At 37.5% G+C, this 18,066-nt stretch overlaps 1 protein-coding gene and 1 pseudogene across 1 annotated transcript in view; one reads left to right on the top strand and one right to left on the bottom strand.

The window, feature by feature from the left end:
- Positions 1 to 14,573, top strand: part of SPATA16 (spermatogenesis associated 16) — a 209,288-nt gene extending 194,715 nt beyond the window's left edge. Inside the window, exon 11 of the mRNA XM_019734941.2 lies at positions 14,451 to 14,573. Coding sequence (XP_019590500.2) covers positions 14,451 to 14,573 — 123 coding nt within the window. The remainder of the gene's footprint in view (positions 1 to 14,450) is intronic.
- Positions 14,574 to 16,988: 2,415 nt separating this feature from the next.
- On the bottom strand, positions 16,989 to 17,683 carry LOC141571538 (ubiquitin-conjugating enzyme E2 N-like; annotated as a pseudogene).
- Between the last annotated feature and the right edge of the window lie 383 nt (positions 17,684 to 18,066).

Genomic DNA, 18,066 nt, shown 5'->3' with positions numbered 1-18,066 from the left:
CAAATATCACCCACAGCACAGCTGAGGCTAGCCTGGAAAGTGCAGAAACACAACAGCCTTAGTTCTGGCCATCTCCCCCAGCCCCTGTGAGATACTCCAAATTAAATGGCACATTTCAATTATCATTTAAACCAAACAGTATCTTTCTCCTCTGACTTAAAGGAAAAACTCTGTGGTTAATTTGTTAAACATTTTCAACAAGTACATTAGCTAATCACTCACTTCCCACCTATACTTGGCCTTTCCTCCAAAACTGGAAATACCTCTTTTATATACTTTGTTGGCTGGAAGTATGATTTCTGAAACTCTGATGATATGGTCGGAAATGTCTGCAGCAGAAGCATTTCTGGGCAGGAGTTGAATCTCAGCGTGACCTTCATCTAGGGAGCATGTATCCAAATGTTTTGCCATTTTTAACCAGAAGTTTACCAAGGGGCAGACAAAGGTAATTGCCATTGTACCTAATAAAATATTCTGCTACTCAACAAATTACCAAACTATGTCAGTCTTTTTGAAGCTTGCTTTTGAATAGCTATCACAATTGAAACAAGCTATAAAAAAGTTTATCTCTGATAAATAATGACTTCGCTCATATATGGGATACAAAACTGTACACAACAAATGAACAAGACAAACAAATAAGCAAAAACTCATAGACACAGACAACAGTTTAGTAGTTACCAGAGGGTAAAGGAGGTAGAAGATGGTAAAGGGGGTCAAATATATAGTGACGAAGGAGATTTGACTTTGGGTGGTGAACTCACAAAGCCATAGATAGATGATATATTATAGAATTGGACACTTGAAACCTATATCATTTTATTAACCAATGTTGCCCCAATAAAATTAATAAGAAATATAAATAAATAAATAAAAATAAAAAATAATGTTCTAAAAAAAGAAAAACTTATCTCAGTTAAATAATTAAGTTAATAATGTCATGATGATAAATGTTATCAATGATTACTATTGCTCTTTTAGTATGTGCTAAGCACTTCACAAGTTACCATTGTAATGATTGCAACAAAGCTGTGAGGGAGATGCAATTCTCTCTCCTTTGAAAGAAAAGGGCTGGCCCGTGAGCAGCCGGAGGTTGGCATGAGCTGCCGTGGGCTACGTGGGCTGCTGTGCTGCCATCAACCAGCTGCCTCAGCCAGGAGGAGCGCAAGGCTCATAATACCAGCATGGGCCAGGGAGCTGTGCCCTACACAACTAGACTGAGAAACAACGGCTTGAACCAGAGTGGGGGTGGGGGTTAGGTGGAAGAAGTGGGGGGAAAAAAAGAAAGAAAAGGAAAAAGAACTTTGTAGAATTAACAAAGGAAACAAGCCCAAGTTTGTAGTAACAAGGTTTGGTTTTGAATCAAATGGGTTGGGTCCAAGGCTCTGTTCTTAACTTTAGGTAGAATGCTTTGCTTAAACCAAATGCAGCTACTAAAAATCAATAGCACAGAAAGCATAGCCTGACCCAAGCTCAGACTCTGTAAGACTATCAATGAGACAATCCTTAAGTCTACTTTTTGGCAGTGAGTGGGATAGAAGCCTCAGAAGCTGATATCATAGGCATCCTCTGTCTTTCTTCAGATCACAGCTTACAGTCCAGCTGAGGACTTACCCAGACTGCTTTGCAGCAGCTCCCCAACCAAACCCAAACCTTGGCACACACTATCCCCTGGATCATCCTGCTCTTACTCTCTTCTCTCTCACCATCCCTCACTCTGTAGACATATCATGTTTAGGTTGGCTTTGATAGCTCACCATTTTTCCTCTTCCTGCAACATCAGAACTTCAAGAACATAGCGTGGAAGTCTAGTCATTCTTACAGTACACTTACTGCCACACTAGTGTCACTCTCTGGTGAGTTATCTGAATTAGCGTTCTGAAATGCATCAGGGCCTCAATGAAAACACAATTTCAGAAGCACATATTGCCACAATCCCTCCAAACTTTACCCTCACAGCACAGAGCCCTGGAGGCTGCGACTGGACATCACATTAACCTCCTTCACTTCCCGTGATCTCTTCCTGCCTGTCTCGCTAATAAGCTAACAGAGGAAGGGGACAGAAATTGGAAATGCTCATGTTACTCAAAACCTAATAGTGTTTTTATCTTTGTAAAAGCTTTTCAAAATGCATCTTTCAGAAGTTCAGCAAAATATTCTGGGGCGAGGAAGGAGAGCGTATATCTCAATTGTGTTTTGAACTGAAGAGTAAGTTTGCAGTTCATTCTAAAAATTACTCTCTTTAAATTATCAAAATGTGTCTTCTTTGGTTGGTGGCCCAGCATTTTATTGCACATATTTTATATTAAGTTTTGCAATCCTTTATAATTCTGGAGAATAACAGAATAACAGCTTATACCACTTGGTAGCTAAATGAACCATAGGACATCTTCCATTCTATATTGAAATTGGGATTAATACAGAGTTCAGAGCAATTGACTTGTAGCTCATTCAGTCATTTAGAATGTACTCATTGTACCTTGCATCTTTTGGAGAAGGGCAAAAATGAAAGTGCCTTGACATGCAGCCCTAAAGGAAGGTATGGGTCATTTGTCCTTCTGAATATGATTTTCTTAGAATGGTGCATGTAGAAGAGGGGACAAGACTGTAATCTAAAGCACATACAAGTGTCACAAGCACAAACACACCCATATCTCTTATCATCATCAAAACTCTGTGTGTATAAAATTTACGCATACTGCTGAAATGGCTTTCTGCCGGAGAAAAGACTGTGGAGAGGAGTCTGAGATGGCTGGTGAAAAGCTGAATATGGACCTATGTTAGAGAGATCCTACCCTAGAGATACAGTTAGGCCCCTCTCTTATTGAATTAAAAGGAATTTGAGAGGCTTTTAAGGTCCCAAGACCTCTTAGTTGGAGAGAAGACCCCTTCAGCTTCACAATGATTCACTTCATTATATTGTTGAAGATATTTAGAAGCAGTTGGGAAAGGTAATTCTAGAAATGAAAGTACATCTTCCTGAGGTACAGGGTTCAAAAATCATTTTTTTTCAAAGCCATTAATAGAGTATTTCCACTTCCAGGAATATAGAGTAGATTTGCTTTTCCTATTCCTCCCATTAAGTACAACTAAAAACCCTGGACATTATATGTAAAACAAACATGTCCCAAGGTTGTCTGCCTTTTTCATTCTACCTTTCAGAGAATGCAAAAGGCAGACAACCTTGGGACATGACATAGGAATGACACAGTGGTGAGTTCACTGGACTTTTCTTAGTCTTGTACATCTCACACTTGTTGCTGAATAAGCTGGTAACTGAGAAATACTTATATGTGCAGAAAATAAAAGCCCCCACACTCACGCACACACCAAAAGCCAGCTCTCTCTAGCGAAAGGACAAGGAAAGGGGCAGCCTAGCAAGACAGAAAACTCTTAGACAATAATCATTCTACTCCAGCCATACACCACAGAAAAAAATGGAGGTCCAACCCCCACCCAGGTCAGCAAAAGTTACGTGAGGAATTATACTTCTACTCTCAGAAGGCTATAACAAGGTGTCCCAACCTTCCCACTCTAACAGGTGGTGTCAGAGAAGACCAAATAAGGAACCTGGACTTTCAACCCCACTGGGTGGTAAGGCCCCCTTTGCCCTTTGCACTTACTGGGTGGTGTCAGAGGTGTCATAACATATAGACCCCACATGTCCAGATTTCAATCAAAGATCACTCATTATGCCAAGAATCAGGAAGATATCAAACTGAACGAAGAAACATAATCAATACAGGCCAACAGAGAGATGTCAATGATACTAGAATTGTCTGCCAAAGATTTTCAAGCAGCCATCATACAAATATTTTCACGAAGAACTACAATTTACAAACACCTTAAAGCAAATGAAAAAGTAGACTCTCAGCAAAGAAATAGAAAGTCTCAGTAAAGAATAGACATTATAAGAAGAAACAAGTCAAAATTTTAAAACTGAAAAATACAATAACTAAAATAAAAAATTCATTGGAGGGGCTCAACAACAAAATGAAGGGCTCAAAGGAAAGAATCAGTGAAATAAAGATACAATAGAAATGACCTAATCTGAACAATACCCATGGACCCTAATAAAGGCCTGTGCCCCGTGTTCTGTCTCTCAGCTCATACCCGCCTTGACCTCCTATGTGGCCCCTAAAGGCAGGCCGGGTGCTTCCTCCAGGAGCTCAGTAATAAACTTCAAGCAGCCTGTGCTCTACTTAATACGTTAACAAAGACAGACTTCAACTCTTTTTCTGCCTTTTGTAGTTTTAACTAAGCATTTTATATGATTGCATTTTCTCTCCTTTCTTAGCATTATCAATTATACTTTATTTAGTTTTTTTTTTTACTTTTTGTAGTGGTTGCCCCAAAGTTTGCAATATACACTTACAACTGATTCCAGTCCACTTTCAAATAACACTATACCACTACACAGGTAGGGTGAGTCCCTTATAATAATAAAATAATCTTAATTCATTTTTCTAGCCCCTTCTATCATTGCTGTCATTCGTTTTACTTACAGATAAGCATATATATAAAATCAAATGGGCCGGCCCGGTGGCTCAGGTGGTTAGAGCTCCATGCTCCTAACTCCGAAGGCTGCCAGTTCAATTCCCACATGGGCCAGTGGGCTCTCAACCAAGGTTGCTGGTTCAACTCCTCAAGTCCTGCAAGGGATGATGGGCTCCGCCTCCTGAACTAAGGTTGAACACAGCACCTTGAGCTGAGCTGCCTCCCAGATGGCTCAGTTGGTTGGAGCGCAGGCTCTCAACCACAAGGTTGCCAGTTCAATTCCTCGACTCCCACAAGGGATGGTGGGCAGCGCCCACTGCAACTAAAATTGAACACGGCACCTTGAGCTGAGCTGCCGCTGAGCTCCCAGATGGCTCAGTTGGTTGGAGTGCATCCTCTCAACCACAAGGTTGCTGGTTCAACTCCCACAAGGGATGGTGGGCTGTGCCCCCTGCAACTAGCAATGGCAACTGGACCTGGAGCTGAGCTGTGCCCTCCACAATTAAGACTGAAAGGACAACAACTTGACTTGGAAAAAAGGCCTGGAAGTACACACTGTTCCCCAATAAAGTCCTGTTCCCCTTCCCCAATAAAATCTCTAAAAATAATAATAATAAAATAAAATGCATTGTTGCTATTATTATTGCCTATTCACCAAAATAGGCCATAAAACGTACCTCAGAATTGAAAGAAATAGAAATCATACAAATTAAAAAGACAATGAGGTAAGACACTATACACCTATCAAAATGTCTAGCATAAAAAATAGTGGCAACACTAAATGCCGGTGAAGATGCAGAGAAATTGGATCACTCATACATTGATGGTAGGAATGGAAAATGGTACAGCCACTGTAGAAAACAGTACAATAATTTCTAAAAAAAAAAAAAAAAAAATACAATGCACCTACCATATGACATAGCATTTACACTCCTAGGCATTTATCCCAGAGAAATGAAGTCTTATACACAAATGTTTATAGCAACTTAATTCATATAGCCAAAAATTGGAAGTAATCTAGATATCATTCAAAGGTCAATAAACTATGGTACATCCGTACCATGGAATACTGCTAAGCAACAAACTATTGAAACATGCAACAACCTGACCAAATCTCCAGAGAAACATGGAGTTATATACTACATGATTTCATTTATATAACCTGAAAATGACAAATATAGAAATGGATGACAGATTATTGGTTGCCAGGAGTCAAAGGGGGTGGGGCCCGGAGGAAAATGGGCGTTGCCATAAAAGGACAACACGAGAGATCTTCCTGGTAACGGCCCTGTTCTGTATCTTGAGTATATCTATGTCAATATCCTAGCTGTGGTGTTCTACCACAGTTTTGCAAATTGTTACCCTTGGGCAAACTGCATAAAGAGTACATAGGTTCTTCCTGTACTACTTACTGATGCCTGAGAACCTATAATAATCTCAAAATAAAAAGTTAAAAAATATATATTCAAACCTTCAAATAATTTTTGCCTTGAAAAATAAATTTTTAAACAGCCATGATACCTGGTTTCCTAGACAGAGTGATAGCTAGGTTTTGTAATGTTCTTTATACTAAAGATAATAAAAAGTGGTATCATTATGGGCATTTGCAGTTAAGAGAAATAAAGTTTAGCAGGAAGTTTTTTTGCACACTTTTTAACATCTCAGAGTAGGTGTCTCAGAGTTTACATTGTTCTTTCATAAATAAAACACTGAATAACATGCCAAATTCACTAAATGTAAAAGGAGAAATATGGAGCTTATATGTTTTGAATGCTAGCCAAAATCTAAAGAAAACTGCTATATCCTGTTTCCCCGAAAACAAGACCTACCAGACAATCAGCTCTAATGTGTCTGTTGGAGCAAAAATTAATATAAGACCCGGTTTTATATTATATCGTATCATGTCATATCATATCATATCATATTATAAAGTAAAACAAGACTGGGTCTTATGTTAGTTTTTGCTCCAAAAGACACATTAGAGGTGAATGTCCAACTAGGTCTTATTTTCGGGGAAACACGGTATTACGAATAGCAGAAACAATTTCGTTTCAGAAAGTAAGCTTACTTTAGAAATTAATTTCAAGCCTGTTTGAAAACAATTGTAATTCTAATTAGAATTAAAATTCAAACCATTTTGGATGATAAATATTTAAAAGCATTTGGTCTGGAAACTAAACTGGAACAGAGCAAAGAAACGAATGGTATCAAATCCACTGTGGTGGAGTGAAATGTCTGTTTTGCCAAGAGGATTTGGGTCCCCGCTGCTAATCAGAGGAACCACATTCTCATTCTGTAACCACCACTACAGTCATGTAAACCTGATATTTATTCCTAGAGAATCCAATTCTTATTCCATCTACCGTTTTTCTTCTTCAAAGACGCCTTCAAAAGCTTTACTAAAAAAAAAAAAAAAATCCTTTGAGGACCCAATTCCTAAGGCGTGAACATGCGCAAATGCTTTATAAACATACCTAATCCTCTCTCCTTGATCCAAACTAGATGAAATCTAATAGGAAGTCCCAATTCAAGCCCAGTGCCTTGCTTTTCAGTGTAAAATCTACCCATACTTTTGTGTTTTAAATCAGCTTCTTCTCACTGCCAATATTGGAAAGAAACCACCCTGGTTCCCAAGGTATATGCTTACCTGTGCAGGACACACCAAGCAAGTAGCGAGCATCAGGCAGTGGGCAAAGGGAATTCTAGGAAGTAGCCAAGTCATGTTTGAGGGGAAAATTAGAACTTAATTGCACTTCCTTTTATTTTATAGCTTAGTAGTGATATTATTTTGCTTGAGCTGCTGTAACAACATACCACAAACTGAGTGGCTTCAACATAAATGTACTGTTCTGGAGGCTGGAAATCTGATCAAAATGTCATTATGAGGGCCGTGAGGAAGAATCAGTCCCATGCCTCTCCCATAGCTTCTGGTGGTTTGCTGACAATCTTTATTGTACCTTGGTTTGTAGGAGCAACACCCTGATCCCTCTTTCCATGTCCACATGGCATTCTCCTCGTGTGTCCAGATTCCCCCTTCTCATAAGGACACCACCATTTTGGATAAGGGTCCACCCTCAGGACCTCACTTTAACTTGGTGACCTCTGTAAAGACCCCGTTTTTAAATACTGGGAGTTAAGATTTCGACCTCTGAATTTGGGAGAGACAGAATTCAACTCATCACAGTAATGTTTGATTTTAAATAACTTGAAAAGGAAGAAGGTCACCACATCTTCACAGTGGCTCTCCTTCCCATCTGCCACATCTGAACTATGCTCCTTTCAAAGCTCTATTAGGTCACTACTGTATTGTCCCTTTCTGTTATCACCTCTCACCAGCTTTGCTCATGTTGAGTTTCTTGCTATTTCTTTTGTTAGCTTGCCCCATAGCTTCCTAACTCTCTGTTGCCCTGAAATTCAGTTTCTTGCTCAGCAGTGCCCTTGACCAGTCTTCGCACAATAAATGAAAGGGGGTCATGTTGCTTTCACCCCTGGCTCATAGGCCTGCAATTACCAAATGAAAGTAGGTTCGATCTATGTACAAATGAAGCTACAGTCAGCACCACAAAGTTGTGGAGAGTCAATAGAAATCCTCCCCCACAAGAAAGCTCTCACCTGACCCCAAGCCACCCCCATACTTTCCACCTACATATAAGAATATGTTGGGTATATAAGACAGAAACCCATTTTACAGTAAAAGATTATCAGAGAAAATATTCAAGTACCCTTTAGCATGTCTATACCAAAAGTGACTATGAAGTGGTTGGAAAAATATTATTTTAATCTGTAAAATCATTGCATTTTTATCTTGGAATCCAGTAGAAAATCCTAAGTGTTGATATGCTGAAAAATATAAAATCATTAACTGAAAAATATTTTAGTACCAGTAAATAATCTAACGCAGTTATAGGATGAGAAAGAAACAACATGTGCTGCGAATGACCTTCTGAATGTTAAGCTAATCTATTGTAAGGACCCCTTGGATGCAAAATAAAATTCTTATACATCTGTAAGTTTTATAGGTATGATCATTTTATAAGTGGGATAGAGCAGAGGCCCAAGAATCCTGATATCTATGGGTGGTTATATTAACCAGTTCAGTATCTTTCATTACAGACAAAATTACAACAGAAGTGTTTGATCCCCTCATTCCCATAGTGCTTCTTCTCCGTGAGGTACAAGGCAAAGAGCAGTGCATCCTCCTTCCACTGAGCACATCTCTGTAGAATGAATGCAGGCCAAACTAAACATCAGAAAATTACTACTTTAAAGTTGGAATGGATTTTTAAAGTTTATTTAATCCAGCCCACAGCTCACACGACTCACAAATACTCCACTCCCACCAAAGACATCCTCTAATGTGTGATTTCCAGTCTCTGGGAGGGGGGTCACCATACTTCATACTGAAGTCCCTTATACTTTTATATAGTTGTGAAAAAGGTATACCTAATATTCATATATTATCTTCTTTTTTACTCATTTGACTAATTATTCAGTTATTCATTGATTCAACAAAGTTTTATTGAGAACCTAGTATGAAACCACCAGGCACTACAAAATGTACTGCTATTAGTCATTTATGAAGAGCTTTTCACAAACATCAAGCCATTAAATCCTCACAAAACCCCTGTAAAGTAGATCATGTTTGTTATTATTAATTTTTATTTATACTAGAGATGAGAAAATTAAAATTCAGAAGTTAAGTCCCATGACTAGTAGCATAACTGAAACTCAAACTCATCCTCTAATTCTAGATAGCACTCTCTTTCCAGTGTGTATGCTAACAAACAAATCCATCACCTCTTCCACATAACAATCTTGATATATCTAAGGGTACCATAGATTCCTGCTGTGTTTTCTCTTCTCCATATTAAACACCTCTGTATCCTTCAACTTTTCTTAATAATGTTTGGAGTGGAGACCCTGAACATATCTAGAACTCAGCAGAGGAGAGAAAACCATTGCTTCTTTTGAGAGAGACGTATTTTAAACATTGTAGACTGTACTCAGATCAGCTTTGTGTAATAATACTGTTGATTTATATTGAACTTGTAACTAATATTGTGTTTTTCCAAAAATAACACCTAACCGGAAAACAAGTCCTAGCATGATTTTTCAGGAGGACATCCCCTGAACATAAGCCTAATGCATCTTTTGGAGCGAAACTTAATATAAGACCCCGTCTTATTTTCGGGGAAACACGGTATATACTATCAGAAACTCACCTTTCTCCCTTCCCTTTTCTGCCCCCTTCTAATTCTGCCTTTTATGTAGTGGAATTTTGAGACCTAATCACAAGACTTGAACGTGTGTCAAATACCTACTTAGCACAGTTAGTGAGGCAGCATACCTTACACAGAAGCCAAAAACACAGTGACCGTTAGATAAAATTGTTCAGCTTTTTAGTTTATTTCACTTTTGTATGTATTTTTTCCATTTATTTATATTTTACCTATTTATGGGGTGTACGCTTCCAGATTCAAGTATTAACACTATTGCTAAATATTAGCAATTCACACCTATGCAAATACATCACACCTATGCAAATAAATTGTTTAATGTAATCTTACTAGGACCCAGTGAAGCAATTGATAGATGAGGAAACTTAGATTTCAATAAGTTAAATAAGGTTGCCCAAAGTCATTCACCAAGAAAATGCTGGAGCTGTGATTGCAACCCAGACACATGTGACTTCAACAGTAAGCCATATCTCTGCCATGACCACCTTTTTCTTCTGAATAACGAAAAGCATCCTTTTTTTGTTTATTTTTCTTAGTACTTTTTAACTTCTAGAATGCTTCTCACATGGTAGACTATAAAACAGTGGGTTGCTTTTTTTTTTCTTTTCAATTTGGAGTTTTGCATTGTTCTGACTTTTAGCCTAGTGCTAGGCTATTATTACAAGTACATTTTTTTTAATACATATCTGATTGTGGCCTTTTTTCCATCTCTTGTGTTTGTCACTAATTAAACTCATTCTTTTTCCCTAAAACTGTTCATCTACCTGTACTCCTTACTTGTTATGATATGATCAGTATTTCAAGTTAGAAACTTCACAGTCATTCCTAATTCTGCCTGCTTTCCTATCCCAACACAGAATGCTTCATCAAGTCTATAGCTCTTACTTCCTTTAATGTCTCTTAAATCCTTCATTCAGACCCTCATCGTAATTTTCATGTCCTATTGCACTAGCCCCCTAATTGATCCACCTGCTTTTAGTCTCCCTTACTGCATTCCACTCCACATAATGACATCAGATTTTTCTAGCCACATAGCTAAGTATTTTTCAACTTTTTATGAGCTGACCCCAATCTGTATTTCCTGCTGTCTATGTCTCTATGTTTCAGTGCCCTCAAGCTTATGTCTATGCTATCAGCAACTCATCCCTATCAAGTAGCCCAGGTTTTCTCACAACCTTGCTTTAATGGATGCCATTTTCTCTGTCTGGAATGTGTCTCTTGTCCTGGTTAAAACCCAGTTCCTATCACCTTTGGTGCACCTCCGCATTTCTTCAGATAGAATTCACAGGTCTGACATTTTTGTTAACAGAACTTTTTGTTAACAGAACATAATTATTATATAAACAGCATGCTTTACTATAATAATTTGTCATTAACTGCCTCTCCTACACAAATATGACTTCTTCATAAACAAACGTCTTGATATTTTTGCTTTCCACCTTAGTACAGTGCCAAAAACATAGATGTTCAATAAATATTTGCATGAAATGATGAATGTACTTCCTTTGAAATTGGAGCTGACTAGAACTTTTCCTGTAATATATATTGGTCTATTTAGTTACCTCCACATTTCTTCCTAATTCGTATTATTTGTTTTTGTACTGTTAGAATTTCAGTTTTGAGATCTCCTATATCCTCAGGCTATCTTCTCTTTTATGGTTTTATAATCATCTTTATTCTGGACTTTTTGAATCTATAGTAAATCATGACTGAGAGACTTTTGTGTATTAAGAACTGAAATGTCCTGAGAAACTAGTTGATAACAATTTCCTTACTCTTTGATGTGGATTATGACTGATAGCCATATGGTGGGTGAGAATCTGCCCTCCTTCTCAGATCTTCAGTTCCCCTTGATTATCTGACACCCGAAAGTTTTCTGCAAGATCCTGTGGTCAGCTGTCCATATCTCTGTAATGCCAAGTCAGCATTGGCATATACATACACAAGAAAATGGTATCTGCCCATTTTCCAAATGGGAAAAGTAGACCCAGAATGACCGAGTAGACTATCTGATATAGTTAAGCGAGTAGATTCTGTACCAAAAAGGAAGTCTAATAAGGCCTCTGCTCCAAAAAACTGACTCATTTCCTTCCTTACATGCTTACATATTTCTTTGTGTTTTATTTCCCTAAGGGCTTTATAGAAATTTATATCATTTGCAATCTGTTCATCTTAGTTATATGAATCCATTTTCTCTTCAACCAGCATTTTTCTTTCCTTGACTTAAAAAAAAAAAGAAAAGAAAGAATGAGCTTTACTAAAAACACATTGCAGCTCTCCTACACTTCAGTAAGTACAGAAGCTAAAATTGACTTACTTTACTGCATAGTGGGTCATTCATCTAATGGTGTACTCTAAGAGAATAACCTCTGATTTGAAAAGATGTGAGGGCTCATCTTAAGACTGGACTAACCGATTGAATGTGAGTACAAGTCATGGAATTTTTTGGCTCGGTGTATCCCTGGAAATTATCCAGGCCAACCCTTTCCTCACCAAAGGGTGGTGAAAGCTGAAGCTCAGAAAGTCCAAGTTACTTCTCTGGGGTCACAGGCCAGGGTTATAAGCTAGGCCAGGAGCAGAACTCAACATCTCTGGCTCCTTATCCAGTACCCTGTCTACCTTTGGCTGTTTCAAGCATGGAGACCACACCTTGTTATTACCTTGCCTCAAGAGTGACAACGCTAAACAATGCTAATAGAATGGTGGCATATGAAAGTAGTAATTATTTCATTTGTAAAAGAAAAGGAAGCCTTTTGCTATGCTCCACACCAGGCATCACTCTGAGTACAGAAAAACACATTGGTTTCTGAGTGTCTGCAGCTCTATTATCAGAGAGGAGAATTATGCGGGTCTACCATATCCTAGGCGCGGGAATAGTGGACAACACGGACCTAGTTCCTGCCTTATGGAGCTTACAGCCCAGATGGGAAGACAGATATGATACAAATCATTATAAACAATTAAGTAAAAAGTACAATATGCAAAGAGATGCATGGGCTGCTTTGAGAATATGTTACTGAGAGACCCAATCTGGTCTGGGCTGTCAAGGACTTTCCTGAGGCACACATGTCAAACCTGAAATCCAGAAGATGTGTCAGGGTTCTGATGGGAGTATTCCATCAGAAGGCATAGCATTAGGAAGATCAAGGGTGCAGAGAACACTGCACACTGTGCTTACATATCTGAACGATGTATCACACAGCTGAGGCAGATGGAATGATAGAAACAGAATTAGAGACAAGTGAACCAGATCACCCAGAGCTGTGCAGGCCATGGTAAGGGCTTGGGAAGCTACTTAAGTATTTTAAGTAAGGGGAAAATGTGATCGGGATTACAATTTTTAAAACATCGGTCCAGTACCATTAGGAGAATGGATTGAAAATTCAGCATGTCAGCAGGCCAGGTAGGAAGTAAATACAGGCCAGGTGAGACATACTTGTCATTTGTACTCAAGACCCCCCAGCTTAATTCATTAGTCCTCTCAATTCCAAGAACACGTTTTGTGTTTCTCCTTTGTCCCTAGTGTTTGGAATAAAAGGCAACCCAGTTAGTCAACACTACTATTAATAAACACAATTTTAAAAAAAGACAGCAGCCACCTAATGAATATTTCACAATAATTATTATTTTGTATTACTGAAAGAAGCATTTTTGGTGCATTAGGATTGTAATTTTAAATTGTGTTTGGGCTGATTGCAAACATTCTAATTGTAAAGAGCTTTGATTTAAATAATACATTTTCAGTGCGGATAACATGAGTGAGCCATCAATTCAACAGTTGAAGCAATGGTAAAGTGCCATCTATTATGTTTGTTTTGATTGTGCTCTGTTAATTTTTTACTTATGATTTTGGTGTAAGTTAGATAATATAAATATATGGAATACATACAATGATGCATTGACTTCTTGACAAGACCTGAAAATATTCTGTCAAAATATTTTGATGATTGCTGCAATGATCAGACATCATAAACAGCAATGTGATTTTGGAGAAATTTAACTATATCCGAGTTAAGTATGAATTGTTATATCTACAGATTTTCATGAGGGCCCAACTCAGCATACATGTAAACTGTTTTATTCTATAATTCTTTCTGACAAATTGTATAATACATTCAACCAACATTCATGAATAATTAGAAGTTTTTTCAGAGAAAGACTAATACTTTATTTTTAAGAATTATTGATTTGTCTGTCATTAGTTTACCTTATTCCCTGAGGTGTGGCATTTTTTATGAAAATGTATTTTTTCAAAATTTGCTTTTGATTTAATAGGGAAATGTTTCTTGCTAAGACAACGTGGAATATTCATTTTTCTTCCAAGTTTTCCAGGGCCATACAAATGCTAGAATCTCTGGCTTGAAGGAGGTAGATTTGTTTGTTTTCATTCTTTTTGATAATAGATTAATGTTTCACCATTCATTTCTTTTTGAAATCCCTAGATTTCCTGACCATTAAAGACAGCAAGTGATTCCCATACCCAGTAGGTAGGACTGAGTGGTAAAGAAAACTCCCTCATGCCTGCTTCGTTTCTAAAACAGGGAGACTCAAAATGGAAACAGAAGGAGGCCTTTATGTGCAATCGTGTCCATCTCTGCCAGTTCTGTTCCAACATGGACCTCTATGTGCCATTTAATTTTAAATACATCACCATTTTCCTAAGTACACAAAACCCAAGAAAAAACAACAAATCTTCTTTATGTTTATTTCTTCTAGGTTGGACGAATTGAAGACTTTCTATACCAATTAGAGGATGGTTTCTTAAAAACTAAAAAACTGAGAACTGCTCGAAGGCAAAAAACAAAAAGGAAGCGGCTTCAAACTGTGCAGCAAAGCTAGTCACTGGGGAGCAGGCGCTACCACAAGACATTCCTGAGAAAGGGGCAATGACATCCTGCCAGCCTAACAGTGGCAGTTCAGTAACTAAGGCCTATCACCAAGGGAATGAGGTGGCACTCCCCTTGGCTCATCTTTAGCAAAGACGATCTATAATTCATGAATCTCAACTGGCAGCAATAAACGTTCTCAGCAAATTTGATTCGACTCTTGTTCAAATTCATCTTACTTAAATCATTTATAAAATAACCATTGCTGCTTCTTTCACCTGCCTTATTCCTTCAATATTGACTAAGGAATGCCAGGACTACCCAAGTATGCTTATAGTATAGTTGCATATTCATGTGCAGTTATTAAGAATTATCCACGTACTACATACAGATATAGACAAACAATATAAATGCAAATTTTAAAAATCATACAACTGATAATAGACTTTCTCAATCCTTATAAAGATGGTTATATTTGTTATGGCTGATGCTATCAGTTATCTCTTTAAAATCTTGATTCTTTCCTCTGGATCTTTTATATTCCCTCCCCTTCAATGATTCAACACAATGCACATATTTGACAAGATAGTGAGTCAATAGCCATCACTCACGACCTCAGCTGACACCAACAAAGGGGTTTGAAGACAGGTTATGGAGGAGGAAGTCAGATACACAGGAAAACAGACAAGAAACCATAATTTTTAAAAGTGGTGGAAAAATTAATAGGATCTCAGAGTACACTGATAATAAACAACATGAAAAGGGAAAGAGAAATAAAACACTTAGTGCTAAATGATTCGTTATGCAATGAGATTGTAAAGGAATCAGTTAATAATTTAGCTTTAAATGTATGTTAGGTTTGTATAGTCATAATTATTCAAGATATAAATATGTTTAAATCCTGAAATAAAATAGGATCTTGGTTTCCCTGGGGACAATTTACTTCACCTCCCCTCTTTTAATCAAATAGCCCCTCTTTTCTATCCAGCGCCACCCAGAGAACACCACCATTGCCATCAACTTCCCTCAGGTAAGTTATTAATACGATTGGAGTCAGTTAAAGACTGTAGAGTTTAAAAAACTCCTTTTTGCTTCTAACCTCACACTGGCACCACATCTCAGTTCTGTTCTCATAATTTCATTCTATGGGCTCTTAAATCTAGTCATCTGACCACTGATGTTGTTATCACTTCTGACCATTGTCCAGGAATATTTCCCATTATTAAAAAAAAAAAAATCTTCATAATATCTCTAGGAAATGAAGCTTATCAGCTTTGAATTTTAATTTTAGTGTTCAAATTTTATTTTCCGAATGGATTTCTACGTTCTGTAACAATTTTGGGGTTTTTTAATTGTATTGGAATCTTAGCACTGCTTGTTTGTTTACGCAGCTCTTTTCTGAAATCCTGTTGATATTCAATAGCTGTTCAATTGCCTTACCTTTTTTCTTTGAAAATTAGGTTTCTCTCATTCCACGGTACCTAAATGTTATATTTGAAAATGATATAATTACAATTTTTAAATTATGGCTTCACTCTTTGATCATTTCCCCCAAATCCAATACAAAGTATCCATTGGTTATTTTGGCTGGGGCTTGGGTAGGGAAAAGAGCTGTTTTAGTTTGGTTTTAGGAAGGATGATGTAAAATAGGAATCCAAAACTTTCAAAAGTTTTGAATTCAGATCCAAAATCTGAAACATTTTTGCAGAAAAAAAATTGACATTCATAGCCCTTCAACAAGGTATCAAATCTTAAGAATTCTTAATAGATGCAATAGCAATGTCCATAGGAACTAATTTTGCTCATGGTTTCCACACTGCCATCAAGAGCCTGGAAGAGCAATAATGCAACACAATTTACTGCACCTGGACTCCCATCCCTTGTTTTTAACTTGTCTTCCAAGAAGGACATGTAAAGCAATATGATATTAGTAATAAAAAATAATAATAATAAAATAAATCAATACTAGAGAAAGCAAAGTTTACAAAAATAATTTCAGAGTGGTTATCTTATTTCAGCTTCACAATTTCTTCGTGTATACATTTTCTCCATTATTACAATTGGAGAAAGAGGGTTAAGACCTTACATGACTCCAAGACTCATTCTTTCCTCTGCTTGCTATTTGAAATATGGTCCATGGATGAACAATATAAGCATCACCCGGAAATCTGTGAGAAATGCAGGATTTTAAGCTCCTCCCCAGATCTACTGAATCAAAATCTGCATTTTAATGAGATCACTGGATGAGTTTTATGCACATTAAAATTTGAGAATTGCTTCTTTACTGTATTGCAAAATATTTTTCTGTCAGCTCAAAATTAACCTGACACAGAGACTGATGATGTATCCACTGTTAGGTTTTGACCCAAATGATTATCTCCTAATATGATCATTTCTGCAAAGATTTATGCACCAAAAAAAAAAAAAATTAAAGTTCAGTGATAATAGGACATGTGCTCTTTTTCAGCCATTTCTTGAAGATATGTGGAATTTTATCCTGTAATATTTTGAAGACATTAATTGAAACAAAAGAAAGACATATTGGCTGAAAAGATACACATTTTATAAGCAGACCAATTTCAATATGATTAATTATATAGCTAGTCCATGCCCTAAATGCTTCTATAATTTCAGCTTCCTTTGTCTTCCACTACTTCTGCGTTCTTGGATCATTTGCTGATGCATCTGGATGGGGAGCCGAGCTCTGTTGATCTCTAGTGCATCTTTCAAAATATACAAACAGATTCTTCCCAACTTGTCTACATTAAAGTGATAAATGCTGTCCATAAAATGTATCTTGAGGAACTGCCACTGGATATTCTTCCGTAAGAAATAGTTCCAGTTCAGAAGTCCCACCCCCAAAGGAGGAATCCCAAAGGAGGCCACCCATGGCCACGTGAAAATCATATGTGTGCTGATCAATATCTGCCTTAATGCCAGGCACTTGATCATTCTCAACAATTCCTTGATCATTCTTCAGGGCATTTTGGTGCTATGAGTTTGTATGTGTAGGGGTTCAGAATCTGTCACCCTAAAATATGCCACGTTGGCATATTGATTATTTTGAATTAAAGTTACTTGAGAAACAGCCAGTGCAAGAAGGACACTCAGATCTTCCTTCATCCCTCTGAGAGCAGGAAATAAATCTCCCATGTGAAACATACCCTCCCTGTACCAGGAGGATAGAAGACATTTTTATCACCAGAGACAGAGAATTTAGGGCTGAGAAAGCTGTATAAACAAACCTTCTTAACCCTTCACCATCTACTACCCCGCACCCAAACCCCTCTGCCTTGTCAATTCTATGCAGACTTATTGTTTCTTTGTCTTTAAGGTAAAAAAGCTTCCAGGTCTGGTCACATTTCTCAGTCTCATATATTTGTTGGGCTCTCATAAGTACATACATACTGTATTTTGCCGTATATAATGCACTCGCATGTAAAATGCACACCCATATTTTTGGACCAAACTTTCAGGGAAAAAATCTTTTGTTTTAATTTTTTAAT

Source organism: Rhinolophus sinicus, linkage group LG01 (genome assembly GCF_036562045.2).
Source record: "Rhinolophus sinicus isolate RSC01 linkage group LG01, ASM3656204v1, whole genome shotgun sequence".
Classification (NCBI taxonomy): domain Eukaryota; kingdom Metazoa; phylum Chordata; class Mammalia; order Chiroptera; family Rhinolophidae; genus Rhinolophus; species Rhinolophus sinicus.
Note: the sequence above shows the minus strand (reverse complement) of the source record. Positions and strands in the feature narration are given on the sequence as shown.